The 17,224-nt window shown below is 45.5% G+C and overlaps 1 protein-coding gene across 1 annotated transcript in view; it reads right to left on the bottom strand.

Moving 5' to 3' along the window:
* The window catches only part of LOC138516300 (uncharacterized), a 1,253,275-nt gene that overhangs the window by 1,091,110 nt on the left and 144,941 nt on the right, over positions 1-17,224 (bottom strand). The window contains exon 6 of the mRNA XM_069631312.1: positions 11,865-11,964. Coding sequence (XP_069487413.1) covers positions 11,865-11,964 — 100 coding nt within the window. The remainder of the gene's footprint in view (positions 1-11,864; positions 11,965-17,224) is intronic.

The following is a 17,224-nucleotide window of genomic DNA, read 5'->3' as shown; positions in this document are numbered from 1 at the left end:
CCTGCCATTTCCATGTACTCAAAGGCAGTGAGAACCTGGTATAAGGTAGATGTGTTCTTAGTCACGATGCGTTCGGGAAAGATATTGGCTCCCAAGGGTGTAGAGACAGGTATATCCTGGAGATTCTGGAACTGTGAGGTCAGTGCATGCATTACCTGTAAATAATGGTAGCGTTCAATGTCCGGTAACCCACAAGAGGACTGAAGTTCCACAAATGAGACCAACTTAACCCTCCCTCACCACATCAGCAAGCAACAAGACATTACTTTGCTTCCACAGCCTGAGATTCCCTATTTCATTAATTTCCGGCAAATTAACATTTTTGTATAGAGCTTGGATTAGAGTTTGCCGACCTTCCCATCCTATATATCGATGAGCATGTTTCCACACCCCTAAAATATGCAGATTAATATCTAGTAGTCCCAGCTTCCTCTGTTCACAATATAGGGTTTGAGTTAGTGAAAGTCCATTCATCCACGCCAACTCTGCGTAAACATGTGGCGGTAGAGTAGCTGTGTACCCGTGTCATTCACAATCCCCAGCTGCCCTGCCCAGTACTAATGGTGCACACGTGGTAATCCTGTGGCCCCTCTGCAGTGTGGCCGAGGCAATGCAAGGTTGTTTCCCACCCCAAAGTAAATCTCTCAACGCTGAGTCGATCATATCAAATTCCACTTCAGGACTCACTACTGGGCCATTGTTAAGTATATAAAGGCTGGGGAGAGTTTACATTTTAAAAAGAGCATCCATCCCTAATACGTTTAGTGGAAGGGATTTCCAGTGAGTCACATCGTTCAGAAATTATTCAGTGATAGGATAATAAAGATTTCTGGAAAGAAACTCAGCATGATTTGGTCCCAATTGACTGCCAAGGAATGCAAAGCCATCCCTCGAAACCAGTTACCGACACCCATGCAATATCGCCTCTTCCCCCCCACTAATGGGAAGAAAGTGGACTTTTGTCATTTGACCCTGAGACTGCTGACTGTATCATATTCGCTGAGTATGCGAGTTACACACTGACAAGAGTGTATCGTATCTCCCATACATATCAAAAGGTCGTCTGCATACAGCAAGACTCTGTCCTCTCTGCCCAATGGCCGCGAAACCCGACCATTCCAAATCCGATCTTAGTTACATCACAAGGGGCTCTATTGCAAGTGTGAACAGCAGAGGGGAAAGAGGACACCCCTGCCTGGTCGCAGGGCTTAAACGGAAAAGCTCTCGATGCAACCCTGTTAACCTTAACTTCATCTAACTGAGTTATAAAGCAAGTAAATCCAACCGACGAAATTCTCCCCAAAAACCATGCATTTCATTATTTCCCATAACCAGTGCCAACTGACAGAACCAAAGGCTTTTTTGAAATCTATAGAAAGACAAGCCAGTGGGTCCTGTAATTTTGAGGCCTGACGAATAGTAAGGTGTGATCTATGTACATTCATACAGGTCGATTTGTTTGGCATGAATCCACACTGGTCTGCGTGGACCTACAAGGATATCACCCCCACAAGTCTGTTGGCAAACACTTTGGCCAGAATCCTGACTTCACCATTTATGTGGGAGATAGGCTTATATGAGGAGCAGAGATATGGAGGTGTATCCTTGTTAGGAAGGACAATGATGCTGGCCTTTCGAATATCAGGAGGTAGAATCCCATCCTCCCTGCTATGATAAAATAATGTATGCAGAGAGGATGGGATTCCACCTCCTGATCTTCGAAAGGCCAGCATCATTGTCCTTCCTAAGAAGTAACCATATGATTACTGAGCTTTTCCAGATTTCTACCAGAAAGAAGGTGGGACATCGCATGGCAATTTCTTCTTCTGGGAAGTCAGTTTCCAAATCTTTTATTTGCAGTGATAACAGGTGAGGAAGAGCAATGTCCTGTATGGTCCCTGCTCTCAACATTGGGTACTAGTCTCCTAGGGCTCGGTAAAGCATTTCATAATAGGCCAAGAATGTATCAGCGATGCCCACATCCTCCGTAACCAATTCCCCTACATCATCTAGTATGTTGCTTACATACCTATTACTGTCGTCCCTTCTCGCCAGCCAGGCGAGCGTTTTCCCAGCCTTGTCACTAGATTTGCAAATCTGACTGTGTTTCGCCCAATGTGCCTGCAGTGCATTATCCAAGGAGACATTCCTGAGTACCTCTTGGTCCCTCAGCAGTGCATCACACGAAGCTAGATTCCTGCCGTGTGGAAGTCTTACACAGCCACATTTGCAGCCGTTTCAGCTTCCATGACTGTTTGTGTATGCAATTTATTTTGTGCTGCTTCTCCTGAAATCATTTCACCTCTAAGAATTTTTTTAAAACCCTCCAAGAGTGTCACCGGCCTATCCACTGACCCCTCGTTGAGGATAAAATACTCCAACGTCTTTGTGGTGATACCGTCTACAGAATCAGGAAAGCCCAAATAGTAACTGTTTCAGCGCCAGGACGGTTTGTGTCTGTTTCTACCCCTGTTGAGTTCCATGAGAAGCAGGGAATAATCTGAGATGCCTCGGGCTAGGAATTTTATCGATACTAACCTTTGAATATCGCAGTGGGAAATAAAGAAATAATATGGGACATGGATCCATGTACCTCGGAGAGAAAGGAGAAACCACGATCATAAGTGTGCTACATTCTCCATGCATTTGTGAGTCTGAGAGCTGTTGAAAAGGATTGTAATTTTGTAGGACTATTGGAGTTCGTATTTCATCCACTGTGATTCCCCGGTATGTGCCCAAGTTGAAACAATAATACCTAAAATGAAACCAACACCAAATAATCAAAACTGTGGAGGTGGTGTGAAAACAGTGGCTTCTAAAGAAAGCGTCCCTTCCGATGTGACCAAACAATCAGAGAGGCGGCATTGTAAAAGGTAAACTGAGATGAAGAATATCAGCCCCCGGGCTATAGTGGGTAGAAGAGGTCCCATATGTTCCCCCGTTCTTCAGCCTGTATCTGTGAATTTCCTCGCTTCTGGTGCTACATCAAAAGTGTCTGGGTCAGGTGAGTGTGGAGCCAAGTCTTGGTCGTGTCTCAGTGGTGTTTTGCCCGGATGCCCCTCGGAATCATGGGCACACTCAATATGCGTCTCAAATCAGTCCGAGGCTTCCCTGAAGTATGGTACAAATGCGTGGTCCCTTTATAATAAACTTTGGAGCTGGGCAGGGTAGAACTTGATGCCTTGTGATTGCATCTTCTTTTTGATCGGATCATACGATTGTCTCTCGTTCACCCGGCTTGCCAGTGTCTTGAGTTGTTGTCACATAGACGACATTTGCTGCTGCATCGATTTCAAAACAACCTTGGAGTATGATATTCTCTTCTCAGTCTCCCCCACTCTGGAAGATAGCTTGCGGTGATCATGACATAGTAGGTATACGTCTAAGGAAAGACCGTCCAACTTTCCATCCATCAACATTCTAGATTCAGCGATAGTCGTATTATGTCCTAGAGTGAGGCGGAATCCCTAGACAGCTCATCACTCATCCGTGGATCAGTGGCAATCAAGGGTTTGTGAGTCAGCCATGTAGAAATCGTATATTGATCCATCTTTTGTTGGGAGACAACCTTTTTTAGCTTATCTTTCACCATGGCGACGAGTTGGGTGGGGACCAACCTATAGACCCCTCTACTTCCACTGGGATTCTTGTAATTAAGGGTACCCCACCTGGGGGCTGGGGTACCACAGGATCCTTAAGGTGCCGCTATCCAGAGTCAACAAGAGGTCCAGGGGCTGCACCCCCTGAAGCCACCAAGTGCAGGACTCTTATTTTGTAGTAGTACCACACCCCAGTTACGTCGAAGATGTGAGGCCCTGCAAGGATGCAAGGCAGATCTGCAGAGCACCAGGCCCACAGAATAAATAACTGCCCCCAGCTTCAGCCCCTAAGCACAGGTACGTGGCGCTGCAGCTCAATCTCACACCTGGGTTGAGAGAGGGTGGAAGGGATATGGCTGGAATCACCCCCCCCCCTGAACCCCTTGACAGGACTGAGGCTCCGTCCTGGCAGTTCACTGCAGGGTGCAGCAGACAGTGTTGCCGAGCTGCACTGGGAAAAAGAACAAGCAGTACCCAACCAAGTAATCCCTCTCCTACCGGTCCGCCAGGTGATCGCCACAGCCAGCATTTATCTCCAGGGGGGAGTCTCGCCCCTCCGCCTCTGCATCGGATCTTGCGACTGTGCTGCGGTCCGTGGCACCCACGCTGGCACGCCAGTCTCTGCGGTGCCAACGAGTCACCACCTTGACTGATCAATGTCCCTTTGGGATATAGAGGCCCGGGCTAGACCCACAAGGCCCTCCCACTCGGCCCAGGCAACCAAGTTGGCAGAATCACGCCCACCGTGGCTCCTGGCCTCCGGAGTGGTCTGTAGCAGCTGCAGATCTCTGCATCTATGACACAAGTTGGGCGGCCAGCACAGAAAACAGCAAATCTTCCACCACAATCCTAGCAATAATAGAAAAAGGATTCTCCAGCCTCAAAGGATAAATGATCAGGATACTTCAGGCCACAGCGGAGCAACCAGATCTCACGTCTGCATCCTGCAGCTGCTTCACATCGACCCCAGGTTCTGGTAATTTGTAAATGCATATCATATTGGAATATGTTTTTGTTTTAAGTCCAAATGTGGAATTGGTAAACACTTTCTCCTTGACAGAGACACAATAGAGTGATAATACATTTAGGGTGTTCAAATTGAGACATACAATGCTTCTTAAGGACATACAGTATAATGTAGACGGTCTGACAACAAATAGAGCAAAGAAATTGAATTAGATGGTCACATCTAAATACTGTCAAATTTAACTCCAGACTGCCTGACGAGTATCATGTGGAAATGTGCAGGACAGGTCCTCCTTGACAGAAAATCATTTTACTTTGTTTCTTAGAGAATTTGATGGAAATAAAAGTAATATCTGTAGAGAACAGTCAAATCTAGCAAATACAAAAGCATTCTATGACAGTATGTATAACTGCAAACAGAAGTACAATCTAATCAGGGACTTAAAAACTTTAAACATGGGAGAAATCTTCTATTTTGAAGTGACTGGGCTGTCTCGGAAGCTCTCAAATGGGCACCTGTGAAACCCTAAACCTGTTTTGTGTAACTGTAGAGCATGCCCTGCAGATTAGGGTACCGATTCAGCAGGGCATAGGTGTAGTCTCTGCTTTTGGCATAGAGCGCATGAAAGGGAGATCTGGTAAATAGATCACAGTTTCTGAGGTGGAATTACCTGCATCATTTTATTAATTAATCAAAATGAAGAAAAAAAAATCTAGGGCTTCTACATCCTTGCCAGATGGCAATCCATCGCATACAGACTAGCGAAATCACAAAACCGGGAAACAGGGGGATGATTAATACCAATATTTAAATGGTTGAATGTAGTTATTATATTTTAAATGTCATAGGCAAGTCAGTAATCCCTGTGTAAATTAAGCAAAAGAAGAAGAATCATGAAGCTAACCATGAGTCAAACTGTCTCTTATGCAGTTCTGTTTTCTCCCCTTTTCTGCTTTTTAGGGTGAAGAGGCCTGGGTTGGGTGGGCATTGGCACAAAACTTGATAGCGATAAGGCACACATCAGTACATCATTTTGACTGAATGGGAGTCTAATGCTTGTGACCTAACCACGGCGGGTACATCAAAATACCCACCACCCTTAAAATAAGCTACATCTCTGTTTCACCCAATTGTTGCAACTAGAGAGTGGGTAGATTATACCAGTTAGCCACCTAGTTGCATCACCTTCTCTGTATTAGCTTATGTTCATGTATGAACGGTTAATAGCGGATGGAATTGGAAACCCAACAAAAGGAAATGCACCATAGGCAAGCCTGTTGGGATGGCATGGCACTCATGGACCACTGTCAACAGGGTATTGTCACCAGCAAAAATAAGACAGAGGCATCCTTTGAATCAGCTTGCATGTTTGTGGCAGGAGAAAGTAGTGACATCTTCGATAGGGTACACTTTCTCATGTCCAACCTGCATAAAAGTTTGGCAAGTATCCATGTGTTTGCGCACAACTTGTTGTGCTATATGCTGTGTGGCATGGACATCCCAGACAGAGGGCCCATCAGACTCCTTCCACAATGCCTTCCACCAGCATTGGCTTGTAAAGCTCTATTATGCATGCCTCTACTTTCTCATTCAGCAATAACCAGACCTTTTTTCTGGTTCGGTACAAAAGCAGAGACCCTCCAAGACCATTGGGCATGTTAACTGATAAACATTTTTGCCCCAAAAACCAAAAGTGCAGCATATTTCTCCTACTTTATTGCCACTGGTTTTAATTGTTACCTAGCTTGTCTTCCACATCTATACACTTAATTTCGTGAGTACGTACACTAACTCCTATCACGACACTGTACGATAAGCATGTTTTCATGCTTTGGTTGTTGATTTTCCTTTTTTGTTATTGTTTCTTGTTCTTTGCAGAGCTGATCTATGCTTTGATCCGTGTATGATGATGATGCTTATTTACCAATAAACAGAATTTAAAATAAACAGAATTTCGTTATTAATTATTAAAATGTTTTAATTGTTCAGACATTGGGGACAGTTTGGCCTTCTTTGGGGTTAGGACAATGTTATGTTCCTCGACTGATATCTGGACATGCTAGTAAGACTGTAGGTGATACTGCTTGAGCAAATTAATTGGAGGGAAACAGTCTATTTGTACAACAATCCCACACCCTGTCCACTATCCACTTGGGTGTGATAGTTTTTTTATTTTTATTTATATAGCGCACAAAACCCAGAGGTATCTAGGCGCTTATACTTAAGAGATTGGTTACAGTGCTTCAGGTTACAGAAAGAAAGCGCATGAGGTGGTTACATCATAGATAAACGTACAGAAGTAATTACATCACAAGCAAAGTGCAAAAAATAGTTTGAGATGAGCACATTCATGGAGACAATCCCCAAGTTGCAGGGTGGCTACGACACAGAAATGCAAAAGTCAATCAGATGGGCAAATACATGGAGCCTATCCCCATGTTGCAGGGCGGCTGCGGCACAGAAATGCAAGCGTCAATCAGATGGGCAAATACATGGAGCCTACCCCATGTTGCAGGTCGGCTACGGCACAGAAATGCAAGAGTCAATCAGGTGGCCAGATACATGGAGCCTACCCATTTTGCAGGGTGGCTATGGCACAGAAATGCAAGAGTCAACCAGGTGGGCAGGTACATGGAGCCTACCCCATGTTGCTGGGCGGCTATGGCATAGAAATGCAAAAGTCAATTTGGACGGCACAATCAGGTTTACAGCGGGTGGGACAGCGGCTTGCCTTGGAGCACCCTGGTAGCAGACAGGATAAAGACAGGGGCCTTAGCTGTGGGCCTTGAGTGAGGGCCAGCGTTCGCCTGCTGGTTCCTGTGATTCGACCAGAAGAGTGGGCATTGGGCCAATCACAGGCCAGCTGTTGTAAAGAGGCTACCACTCAGTGCAGGAAAAAAGCTGGGGCCATGTTGCAAGGTCCCAGCACAACCCGTAAATGTGGAGCCAGGGCTAATTCAGGGACAACAGGCAATGCTTGCAGCATGGGCAGGCAGCACGAGTAACGTGCTTTGAGCAAAGAAACAGATGCAACAATGTAGGAGAGAGTGTTCGGTTCACTCTTCCTCCTCCATACACACACGCAAAGTAAGCACAAGGCCAGACAGGGATCACCTTGCTGGATGGTGTCGGCTCTGCTGCAAATGCCGCATGTGGAAGGGCAGCAGTGCGTTGTGCACCTCACACATCACAACACCTAAGACTTTGTACATACCAGCCAACTATTTTCCTATTTATGAGAACACCAGAATTACACATAGTGCTGTCCTTCAGAGATGTGGTTGCTGCCTACTAACCTTTCTGCCTACTAACAAGGCCATTGGAAGTGCCCGCTGCAACAGAAATCAACCAGATGCAACAGGGCCACTGTCATGACCCTGTCATAGAGGAGCAGATACCATTCTGAACCTGAGGTAGACAGCCTTTCAGGGCATTGCCAGGCACAACCTATTTCAGGGGAGGTGTGAGTGAGTTGAGCGGTGCCCCAGTCCCTAAATCCTCTATGTGTTCACCTCAGAGTGAAAGCACTGGCATCACTGTTACCTCCACAATGCCTAGCAGCCTCCTTTCTGGCAAGGTCTCTTGTTTTTCAGAACTCCATCTCTCAGAGTTCCAAGAAAGACATGGAGCGGACACACGAGACCAAACAGATTTCCATGGAATGCTCGACATCAGAAATTCCAAATACAAACTCTTAATATGCTATGATTTTATGATTTCCTCATGATTTCCCACCAGACTGAACACCACAGAGGCAGAAAGGACAATCTCACCTGTTGTGGGATAGCGGCACAGTGAAAGCAAACTGATTCTATTGACCGACACGGATCAGAAGCCAGACCAAGATGGGGGTAGTGCTTAGCAGACTTTCAAAACATGGGGAGGAAACCCCAAGAACAAGAGGAGTTGGGTCCAATAAGGCAGATGACAGAGAAAACTAATGGGGGAGAGTGTTAATACCAGAACAGGGTAGACTGAGCTATTAAATAAATGGGAAAATCAAAGATCGATGAAAGGTTTTCCAGTAACGGCAGGAGGTGAGTTGGTGGATCGAGAGACCAGGCAGTGGAAAGCAGACTGCAAAGAGGAGTACTGAGAAGATTGTGGCTGTGTTGGGAGAGGGTGCAGTTAAGGTATTTTGTGTGAGAGAGAGAGAGTGGTGCCAATAAAAGGTATAGTGTGAAGCAACACTGGGACAGTGGCTGATGGAGAGAGTGGGAGAGTTACAGTAGAAAGGGGGGTTAGAGAGTGTGATGAACAGAGTGGAAATCGTGTGGGCATTGGCGAGAGAAAGTATGACAGCAGGGTGGAGGAAGAGCAAAGGCAGTAGTAGTGGTGAGGGTAGAGAAGAGGAGGAAGTGGGGTAAGTTCAGGACACAGGAGAGATGAAGAAGAAAGAGAGAGAGAGGGAGAAAAAGAGAGAGAGACAGAGAAAGTGAAAGAGAGTGAGCTTAGAGCCCTTTAGGAACGTGCATGTAATGGATGGATTCAGACAGAATAACTCTGAGTCCAAATAACTCAACCAGCTCAGGAAGATGGCAAACTACTCTTTTGTTAACAATTATCTAAAACAAGGAGTCACAACGAACATCAACAGACGGATTCTCGATTTCTCACAGCAACCTTTTCACAAAACAAGGGTTTCATGTGGCAAAATACATCAGAGGTGACGTCATACTACGTGGCAAATAATAAAAAACCTACTAAGGGTCGGGATAGGCTTAAGGGGAACATCTAAACATATTATCTATAGGAACTAGGATTGTGATTGGCTGCCCACTGTCAGGTGGACAACATATGCCTTCCTCTAAAACATGTTATCTTCAGAAACATTAGATACACGATTTCTCCATGGTCTTCAAACTATAAGGTCCTTTGTGATATGGACCACTCCAATTGGTTGGCATGCTTGTGCCATGTCTGGAACATACGGTTCACCTAGCAGCATGTAAGCCCAGGTCCAGGTGTAGGGAATTGGGGCATGACACTACCTCCCCACCCAATTAGCACAGCATCTCTCATCACCCATGCCTTCTGCGATGGAAATGGTCTTTGAACTTGGCCTTCAAAGTATCCTTGTCTTCAGAATATATGGGAGTGCGAGCACTCACTATTGTGTTCCGGGATTCCAGTTCGATCTCTATTTCCATCCTTGGCCGACGTGACATGAGACCACGATTTGGTCCATTTTGCAGGTTTAAAATTTCTTAAACGAATTAAACTTGGCACTCTTGTTGTTCTTTCCCTGCACCTTAACAAGAGGTGATTAATTCTTGCAGGTTCACTCCTCTTCAGAATAGATAACCAATCTTTGTTGCTTCAGTCTTGACTTCAGGCCAAACAACCTTTCCATGCAGCTCCACGATTCAGCTTATTCTTGCTACAACATCGTTGTTCTTCTCCCCTCCTCATGGATCCTGGCTTACTAAAATTCATGATACCGTTGTCAAGCTTCTATATAATGGCGGCTTGGCCTGCATTCTACTCACTACATATAGCCAGCTTCTACGATAACTTAGTCTACCTTGAGTTTCAGCATCTGTACAATTATTGAACAGTTGATTCTCTGCAACACTTTGTGCACATGTAATCTTTTCATATTTAAAAGTTCACTTGATTCTTTACTTCATTATTAGTTTCTGTAGGATCCATACATCCACTTCAATCAGTATCCTGAGACGTCGTTCATACTCTCTTATGACGTCACAGGCTTCTTTCATTGCTCTCTTTTATATTCTTTAAGGGAGTACCCCTTTGGGGATACATTCGATAGGGTTGTCTCAATGGGTATCTTCTTTTGAATATACGCTGCAGTAGTGGCACAACTGCTGGTGTCAAACACTGCACGATCGCAGGCTTCTAACATATGGGAGGTAGGGGGCGGGGTTTCCCGCAGAGGAATGCAGCTGCACCTCTACAAGAGCGCGGGAGAAAGAGGGAGCAAGAGAGAGAGGCGAAGTTAGTCTTAGTAGGGGTTACCAATCAAGAGATGTTATGTTATGTTGATTTATATGACGCACCAAAACCACCCAAGGCCAGTTTCTAGAAGAAAGAATGATAGGATATGTGCATAACCAGGAAAAACTGACACATGTGTGTGTTTGCTTGCAGATGGATAGGTTGCGTGCAATGACCTGTTGTATCCGTACGGGTAAGGTCCAATGCCTGGGATGTTGTCTGTGTGGCTGTCTGTTGTGTTGGGTATGTCTGTGTGTTTTCTGTGTAGATTGCTGGTATTTAGGGTTGTGCGCACTGGCTTGTTGTATTTGTATGGGTATGGTCCAATGCCTGCAATGTTTCTATGTAACTGTTGTGTTGTGGGGGTTGTTTTATGTGTAGATTGGCAGGTGTTCAAGGTTGTGTGCATTGTCTTGTTGTGTCCGTACGGGTAAGGTCCAGTGTCTGGATTTGTTTGTTATAAGTGTGTGTTGCTTGTGTTGGGTTTACGTTAGCGTAAAGGTTGGCTAGCCCAGTGGGCGTGTATGTTTGGGTGGTGTACTTCAGGAAGTAGAAGTGGGTTGATTAGTGCTTTGGCTTCTCGTTAAATTCTTTTATGTGGCTAATCTACACAGACCTATCTGTTGTGAAAGATGACTAACCTCCAAATTGTATCTAAGTGTGATGCATGGTTAATCTTCTCAATTCAATCTGAATGGGATGCGTGGCTAATCTTCACAATTCTATCTAGGTGTGGCGCATGGTTAAACGTCATAATTCATATACACCTTGAGACTAAAGTAAGAAATAGGGATACCTTGACTAGGGTGGAGCCACCTGGAGGTCAAGAGAGCAGTAGTGAACCCCCAAGGTCTGGCCGAATGTACTTATCAGTTGATTTGTGAAGCCATCTATGACACATGCACTAACTACACCTAGAAGTGTGATTACTGATACACGTGCACTGGTCCTTTGACATGGGGATTCATTAATCATGATTGAGCGCTATTAGGTCACAAACCCATCCAGACATCCACCATGTCAGCATGCAGCTATGCCTTGAATTACAAGAAAAGCAAACAAAGGACAGAAAAGGGAAATGCAACAGTTAGGGTAATTTCCAGGCTAAAACAGAAAAAAACATAAATAGCTCAACTCATTAGAAATACATTTAGCTCATTTTATAATGTTGCTAAACCATCTCATTAGAAATACATTTAGCTTATTTTATAATGTTGCTAAACCTACATAATGCTTGTAAAATAATCTGAATGCTAGTACTGATAGAAGTACGATGCGTAAAGTGCATTCACATTTTATGAGGAAGACTGAAACGTATCCATAAACAAACGTTACCATACCCAATGTATAAGGGGCCCCAACACGACGCTGCTGTCAACACATCGCCCAGTCACTACAATATCTGCTCCAAGGTCTAAAGCTCTACTAATGGGCCTTGCTCTGAGGAAAAGGAAAAAAAAAGATGTAATCTGTGACATAAAGAAATGTATTACTAAAATTCATGTTCTTTTCACAGTATACATTCTAATAAATAAATAGAAGCAAAAGGCATATACCACCCAAAAGCTTTAAAGTTGGCAACTTTCATCCAAAAAATCATAAGTATAGATAAAGAACTTGAAATTAAATAACAGCAGAACTGGGCAGGCTGAGTATGACCGTAATTATCTGAGCTCAGTGACCAGGTTTATTTTCTTGGCCTAGGGTATGCAAAATACCTGGATACCGGCAATGTTGCAATGGCCCAATGATTGCACCACACACCACCCTTTAACGTTTGTAGTCCCTCTGCTGCCCCATGTGATACCCCAATTAGGCAGTGGTCTAAAGGAACAATTGGAGCAAGCAACCCTAAGTGACTACAGTGTGCAACCAGTTGTTTTTTGTCAGGAATGGTGGTGTGGTGGGGGCTTATGGAGGCCTCTGTGGTCAGATGTCATGGTCCAGACCGCGAGGGAACTATACTCCCCATGATGCGTGGTGCGTCACGTGCTATGTGGCGTACAATGTGGAGCTCAGGAGCAGTTAAGGGTGCCTCCCTCGCCTGTGTCCGATGCTAGTGATTTTGGCTCATAGGAGTGCATGGCACGTGCAAGGATTTTGCACAGTGTTCGGGAACTCCCTGGAGGTAGCTCCAGCAGGCGAGCAGACGCTTATTGAAAACTATAGTAAACGGCGGTGGGCATTCAGGCTCATTGATACCGTAACTTCTGCAAGGCAGCAATAGTGCTCAGAAGGTCACTACAGGCCCCCCGCCCGTGCATCATATAAGTGTTCATGAAAAGAAAACGCCTGTGAATGTGTTTTCTGTTGTTGCACACTTTGGTGGGGGTTGTTTCACAGCCTTCCTAATTTAGTAGGACCTATAACTCTTACTTCACTGGCCTATTATGATTACAAGCATACACCTCTAGCAAACCGAGGTCCTGAGTACAGCTGGGGCTATTGCTACTCGGACAGGAATGGGCAAAAGAGATTTGTTAGTCTGTCTGAGCTTTTGTAACCATTTCATGCATTAAGGTGTTCATGTGTTGCGTACCAATGCAGAGGCAATCATGTTAATGTGTCTGTGTTATGCTAGTCACACAGTGTTTCTTCTGTGCATTATGTTTTGCATGTGGCATTCACTTGAGTAAGTGCTAATTCATGTACGAGGAGTAAGGCGTACTCCAGGCATTCCAGGCACAAAAGAGTTGTGCATGTTACTAGGAATGCCGGACAGTATCCAGGTTATAGGTTTTCTGGTAGCAGGCGCACTTAATTACAGTGCTGAGTATTTTTTTCCCTGTGCTTCCCCGTTCCATCAATTCAAGTTTCCCAACCCTCTTTCCAGTTTTCCTAATTACCCCCTTCCCATCCACAACCTCTCCCTAAGCCTCTCCCCTCCCCATTGGCTGCCACGTGGAGGGCCGTTACACACAAAATCAGGAATCCGTGCCAACCACAGTGGGGGGACATGTTTCATTTGGCTTTTGTGGTTAGGGAGGTGCTGTGTGATCCTCTCCTGTAACAACATTCTGGTTTTATAACAACTTTCATTGCATTTTTTGATCTGATGCAGCAGTCCAAAAACACCAGTGACACAAAACATATGACGTACCTGTCCCTTCCTCCACAGCATCCACCCTCAAAGAAAACCAAACACCTCACCCCCTATTCCCCTTGCTCCCTACCCCAACCTCCACCCACTCCCACTCCTACCTTTGGCATCCGGTTTCCCTTCTCCCAGCCAGACTATGGGATATAACGTTCCTACATCTACATTGCATTTGGGGCATATATCATTCTTCCTTCTCCCCATTCTATGTAGTGCTCGTGGGGTGTAGTAGACTCTATACAAGATCTTGTAGTGAATGGCCCTTAATCTCTAGTCGATGGCTATCCAGTTAGTAGCACCCCGGGCACATTCCCAATAGCCTGGAACCCAAGTCTGTCTTCCATCTTTCCCTCAACCTTGTAAAGGGTTTTGACGTTGTGCTAGCTATCCATGTATAGGCCGTGGAGATCGGTTTTGTTTCAAACTTTTCAGTAGCAACCAGCCTCATTAGGGAAAGAGTCCCTAGGAAGCTCAGACCATTCCCTAAATCGTGAACCGATAGAATGTCTTAGCTGCATACACTGGAAAATTAATGGTGGAAGGTATTCTGTATGAATGCCTCAGCTCCTGAAACAGCCTTATGACCCCTGTCTTGTCCACATCCCCCACTGTCTGTACCCCTTTATCAGTCCAGCCCAGGTATCCCTGAACTACTTTGAGCTGGGGAAGTAGCCTGATCTAGCACCAGCTCGTCGCCATCCCTAGTTTTCCTCATCGGAATATGCTAGACCTTTGCCACCAGCCTCCTCGTTTGGAGGACGTCACTGAGTATCTTCTGCCGTATAGGACTTGATCAAGCCACCCCATTCCCGATTTCTCCATGTTAATGCCCCCCCCCCACTGCACCCACCCTGAGGAAGAACCAATAATTTGCTGCCACCAGCGGAGTAGCTGAAAAATATTTCTGCAAGTTTGGCAGATTCAGCCCACCCTCCCAAATAGAATTCTTTTCTAATCAGAAGGGGCTCCAAGTATATTGCATACAGGAGCGGGGAAAGAAGGCAGCCTTGTTTAGTTCCCCTAGTTATCCTCAGTTTGTCGGTTACCTCTCCATTTATGGCTACTCGTATGCCAGGGGTATTCTAATTGGCTTGTATCATTTTGATATATTGATCCCCAAAGCCCATTTTCTTCAGAATGCGGAACAGGAACGACCACTCTCTGCGGTCAAATGCTTTTTCCGCGTCTAATGAGAGCAGTATGGCCGGCGTCTGGGTCATCCCTATTTTTTCCATCATTATTCGTCTAGTGTTATGTGTCTGCTGTTCTGGGATAAAGCCTGATTGGTCATGACCTATTATTTTGGGGAGCAAGATTGTGAGTCCGTTAGCTAGGACCTTTGTATACAATTTGGCATTTATGTTGGTTAGTGCTATTGGGAGATACGAGACTGCTAGGGTCGGATCTTTTCCTGACTTATGACACACCAGGGCCGTGGCCTCATTCATTGATTGGTAATGTTCCTCGTTTCTTTAAATGAGTTAAATAGGTTGGTTAGAATCAGGGTCAGTATTTCCATATACTTCCTGCAAAAGATTGCCGTAAAGCCGTCCGGGTCCGGGGCTTTATTCAAGGGCAGTTCTAAGATAGCCTTCTTCACCTGCTCTATTTTTATATCTTCCTCTAACTGTTGTCTTTCGAGTTCAGTGATCTGCGGGATTGTTATTGTGTTCAGATAGGGGTCTTGTCCGATGTGTAAAGTGTCTGGTAGAAATCTTTGAAGATTTCCCCCAAAGCTTCTGTTCGGGTTTGTATTATGCCCTGTTTGCCTTTGATTCCTTGTATCGTTTGCGAGTGTCATTTGTCTAGCTAAGAATTTATTGGCTTTGTTTGTCTTTGTATAGTACCAATGTTTAAGGTATGAGATGTTCTTCTCTGCCCGTTTCGTACGTAGTGTTTCCAGTTGGCCCTGGACATGTCTCAGTGCCTTTTTCAAGTTGTTTGTGGGGTTCCGTGTGATCTCTGCCTGAATGTCTCCGAGTTTTCCCTCTAGCTCTTTTCCCATTGATACTTTTATTTTTCTCTTGTAGCTTTAAGAGCAATCAGCTGGCCCCTCATGACCGCCTTAAATGCTTCCCAGACTGTTTCCTGTGACGTATCTGTGGCGTAATTGAGGATAAAGTATTCTACGATTTTCTCTTTAACCATATTTCCCAGTACAGGGTCTGCTGGGAGTTTCGACCGCCACAGCCCCGTGTTCTTACCCGCCAGGGGGACTTCCACCCAGAGTGGGGTGTGATTTGATATCGATATAGGGCCTCGTTCTATCCCTTGTATTTTCCCCATGAGGCTAGAGGATGCCCAGATGCAATCTATTCTGGACATCATCTGATGGACGTGTGAAAAATGTGTAAACCCATTTTGTTGGCCCATTTTCTCCCGCCATACATAACGTAATGTCAGCGTTTCCACTTTGCAGCAGAGATTCTTTGATGGAGCCCCTTGTCTCCGTGTTCTGTTCCCACTTATGTTTAAATTGGGTTGCCAGGTGAGTTTTAGATCGCCTACCAGTACCATTTTCCCGGTTGCATACCTTTCCAATTTATCTAGAGTGTCCCTCAGGAATCATCTATCTTGGCTCGTATGCGGGGCATATATTGATGCCAATGTTTATTGGGTGGCCTTCTAGGGAGACATTAGCAAATATGTATCTCCCTGCATTATCCGCAAAAGTGTCGTGTACGTGTACTCTCAGGTTTTTATGAAATGCTAGGATCACCCCCGCCCTCTTCTCTTCCGCATTAGCTTGGAGTATGTGGTTCTAGCCTCGCAGGTGAATTTTCCCCTTGTTCTTAGTCCTTACATATGTCTCCTGTCACAATAGGATATCGAATTTCCCCCTATGTAGTAGGTTTTCTATTTTCTTTCTTTTTATCTGGGTGTTCATGCCCCTAACATTGAGAGTAAGGATTTTTATCCCTTCAATCTCTGGTCTTTCCATACCATCCCTTCTCCTTTACCTATTTCCAGCTTCCCCTCCCCCCCCGGCATCCCTTGCCCTCCTCCCATCCCTTCACCCCCCCGCCCTACCTTCCCCAACTTGTTGAAACATCCCCAACCCCTTAACAGCCCAGAAGAGGGTCCGGGTTCCTAATACTGCTAGAGCGTACTGCCCATCGCACCCGACCCTCAGAGAACTCAGGGAAAACTTTGTGGGGGATCCTAAACCCCACTTGGACTCCAGTTGGTGAACTCCGGGATTGGTCCCTTCCTGGGCTGCAAACTGACCATTGGATAGTGCGACTCCTGCTGTCCTGGGATCTTTTTGCTGCTCTGGTCTTCCCCTGGCAGGGTGGGGGGTAAATTCTTCTTTCTAAGGGAGACTTTCTCTTGTTTTCCCCACCAGGTGGTTCTGCATGAATGGAGGTGTTGGTGTAGTGGCTGATCCTTATCTTCCTCTCCTTGTGTCAACATCCTCTTGCCCCGTGAGTGGATACGGGCATGATCCGCTCTACTTTGTGTTGCCCGCTCTTTTGCATGTGGGTGATGGTCTGGGCCACTCCTATGGTGTCCGCTTGCGTCCCTGCTAAAGTGTTTATCGTCCTTTTAGTACCGGGGGAAGAAGCCCAGTGCACTGTAGTGTGATCTCCCCTTTGGTAGGGT

The sequence above is a fragment of the Ambystoma mexicanum genome, chromosome 6q (genome assembly GCF_040938575.1).
Source record: "Ambystoma mexicanum isolate Mex_15411 chromosome 6q, UKY_AmexF1_1, whole genome shotgun sequence".
Taxonomy (NCBI): Eukaryota; Metazoa; Chordata; class Amphibia; order Caudata; family Ambystomatidae; genus Ambystoma; species Ambystoma mexicanum.
This window is presented reverse-complemented; position numbering and strand designations above follow the sequence as displayed.